At 39.0% G+C, this 3,318-nt stretch overlaps 1 protein-coding gene across 1 annotated transcript in view; it reads left to right on the top strand.

The window, feature by feature from the left end:
* The window catches only part of LOC107639456 (rop guanine nucleotide exchange factor 7), a 3,420-nt gene continuing 282 nt past the window's right edge, over positions 181 to 3,318 (top strand). The window contains exons 1-7 of the mRNA XM_016342955.2: positions 181 to 736; positions 837 to 953; positions 1,082 to 1,236; positions 1,615 to 1,689; positions 1,772 to 2,062; positions 2,145 to 2,510; positions 2,776 to 3,318. Of these exons, the coding sequence (XP_016198441.1) occupies positions 181 to 736; positions 837 to 953; positions 1,082 to 1,236; positions 1,615 to 1,689; positions 1,772 to 2,062; positions 2,145 to 2,510; positions 2,776 to 3,282 (2,067 nt within the window). The 3' untranslated portion in view covers positions 3,283 to 3,318. The remainder of the gene's footprint in view (positions 737 to 836; positions 954 to 1,081; positions 1,237 to 1,614; positions 1,690 to 1,771; positions 2,063 to 2,144; positions 2,511 to 2,775) is intronic.

The following is a 3,318-nucleotide window of genomic DNA, read 5'->3' as shown; positions in this document are numbered from 1 at the left end:
TGGTGACTAATAATTATGCGCGTTTAATAGAATGTAGTTTGGAAGAGATTAAAAAGTAATGATGATGAGTAACAGATTCACCCTTGACATATAATATAAGTAAGCAATGAAAATCCAAAGGCCACAATATTTGTGTGCACCACACACTCTGTGAGACTACTAGAGATGGTTTAACAACTTATGGATAGTACTCGCACCCAACACCAGCATCCAAAGAAGAAGAAGAAGCACTGTGCCCCTTTGCTTACTCTTACAACAACTTCCACTAATCCAAACAACCCTTTCTCCATTCTTCTCTTCTATTTCGCCAAGTCCCTCAGAGCCCTGTGCTTCAACAGGATTCACTGCTGCACTCATGCTTTAGTCATAACCAACACTCTCATCTATGCTTCTTCTTCAATGGAGCCTGTGACCTCCAATGAAGCTTCTCAGAAGGGAAACAAAGAGAGCTTTGCTCATTTGATTGAAGACACTGATAATAAGGCTCGTGAGAGCACAAGCACACCTTCTTCTTCTTCTTCTTCAAGCTCAGAGTTCCTTTCATCTTCGACCAATGCCCATGATGCAGAAGAACAAGAAAAGAGTCCAAGTAGCACTGAGGAATCTTCATCTTCTTCGGTACCTTCAATGGGGTGGCCGGTTAAGGAAATTGCTGCATTGAACTTGGAGAATCAAGATGGTAAGAACAAGAAGCACTTGGGGAATGGGGAATTTGAGAAACAAGAATCAGTATCAGGTATTCAATTTTTGCGCTTTATGCAAATAATGAGAAATACATGTTTCTAATTATTGCCATGTATATATTTTCTGATTTGTCTTTTGATTGTGAGTTTTAGAGATTGAGATGATGAAGGAAAGGTTTGCAAAATTGTTACTTGGAGAAGATATGTCAGGTTGTGGAAATGGAGTCCCTACAGCATTGGCTATATCAAATGCCATAACTAATCTTTGTGGTATGTATGAAGAAAAATGCACTTGTTTGACATTTCGATTTATTAATTGATTCGAGGGTAGCTCCAATTGTTTGCCTCTAATGGCATTGTTTGATATGCTTCTTTTACTTTGTGTTGAAAAAATGTAGCTACCTTGTTCGGGCAACTTTGGAGGCTAGAACCCTTGCGTCCGGAGAAGAAAGCAATGTGGCGAAGAGAGATGGAATGGCTTCTATCTGTTAGTGATCACATAGTTGAGCTGATTCCTACTTGGCAAACCTTTGCAGATGGAAACAAACTTGAGGTACCATTATGCACTTTGCAAATAATTTTGATTTTTGAGTTATGCAGTTTTGGATGATGTATTTTGAAAGGCAAAACTTTGATCTAAACCTTTGTAGTATGTACTGTCAATATAAAATTGAAATTGTATAATTAGTTGTTGATAATCATAGACTCAAATAGTGAAATTTGAATTCAAAAGTTGATAATGGTTCATGGTTGTACATGAAATGCAAAATTGACTTGGTGTTTGAACTTTAAATTGAATCTAAAAGAATTTTACTTTATTGATTCATGTACTATAAGAGAAACTATCTTCTAGTTTTACTCCATTTTCTCTAATCTTATTTCTCATTTGGTTAGAGAATCTGTTGATGGCTAAACTTTGAATGTGAATCAGGTCATGACTTGTCGACCGCGCTCAGATCTTTATGTCAATCTTCCTGCCCTGCGTAAATTAGATAACATGCTTCTTGTAAGATCTACAGCATTAAATTTACATAGTTATTCCATTTTCAACAATTGGCCACTCATGATGTTTTTGGTGTTTTTTATAGGAAATTCTTGACAGTTTTGTCAACACAGAGTTTTGGTATGTAGACCAAGGCGTTCTATCCCCAGATGCAGACGGTGTATCTTCTTTTCGACAAGCCCTTCAGCGACAGGAGGAGAAATGGTGGCTTCCCGTGCCAAGAGTCCCTCCTTGTGGCCTTAATGATAATTCAAGGAAGCAGCTGCAGCACAAGCGTGATTGCTCGAACCAAATACTGAAAGCTGCAATGGCCATTAATAGCATTACTTTAGCCGAAATGGACATCCCTGAGTCTTATTTGGAATCTCTTCCAAAGGTATCAAATTCTTTTGAGACACCATAAAATCAAATTAACATAATAATTGTCAAATTGCTGATCAAACTATTTATTTCTTCAGAATGCTAGAGTCAGCTTGGGCGATGTGATTTATCGTTACATCACCTCAGATCATTTTTCTCCCGAGTGTTTGCTGGCATGCCTTGATTTAACTTCTGAGCATCAAGCCATAGAGATCGCGAACCGAGCGGAGGCTTCCATGTACATTTGGCGAAAAAGGATCAACACAAAGCCTGCCAATAACATCACTACCAGTGGCAGAACTAGTTCAAGAACATCATGGGAAATGGTCAAGGATCTGATGGTTGATGGAGACAAAAGGGAATTGTTCTCAGAGAGAGCAGAAAGCCTTCTGCTTTCTCTAAAGCAACGTTTCCCAGGCCTCCCTCAAACGGCCTTAGATATGAGCAAAATCCAATACAACAAGGTTTTTGTTAAACTACATTTGAAGAGACTTACCAAAATTATCCATTGAAAGATCATAGCATTGACAAAATTATCCATTGAAGAACAAAACTTCCACCTATAAGAAATATTTACCCACAAGTGATCATATAGCTGACAATATTACTGAATGAATTTTTGTTGCTTCATGGATAATTCAGCCAGTGACATGATGTTTCACTAGTAATTGATCCCTTTGTTTGGTATAAACTTTGATCTCAGTCATTCAAAATTGCTGTGCTGTATAGGATGTTGGCAAAGCCATTCTGGAGAGCTACTCTAGAGTGCTGGAGAGCTTGGCATTTAACATGGTAGCACGCATCGACGACGTGCTCTACGTAGATGACTTGACAAAACACTCTGGACAGTTCACATCTCACACAAAAGTTGGTGTAATTACTCACAAGAATATTTCAGTGCCATGCTCAATGCCTGTCCCAGGCACCCCATACAAATCAGCCTTCGGCTCGCCAAGCCTCTCTCCAGCGCAAGGGATCAGTTCTTTAAGGGGAGGGAAATCGCCACTCCTTCCCAGCAGCAGCAGCAGCAATACCAACAGTCCTCATAGAAGAGTAGGGGTGAAGAAATCTTTGACTGATTTTCTTAGCATTGACACAAAAGGAAAAGGGTATGAGAGTTCAAATGAGAAAGTAGCAAGCGATGAAGTGGCAGCATTTGAAACAGATGTGGAGTCAAGTGATTTCACTGAAGAAGCAGTTAGCCCAAATATGCTGCAGAAGGCATGGTTAGAGTGAGGGAGAAAGAAAAGAAAAAAAAAAAAAAAAAACTAA

This window comes from Arachis ipaensis, chromosome B04 (assembly GCF_000816755.2).
Source record: "Arachis ipaensis cultivar K30076 chromosome B04, Araip1.1, whole genome shotgun sequence".
NCBI classification, from domain to species: domain Eukaryota; kingdom Viridiplantae; phylum Streptophyta; class Magnoliopsida; order Fabales; family Fabaceae; genus Arachis; species Arachis ipaensis.
Note: the sequence above shows the minus strand (reverse complement) of the source record. Positions and strands in the feature narration are given on the sequence as shown.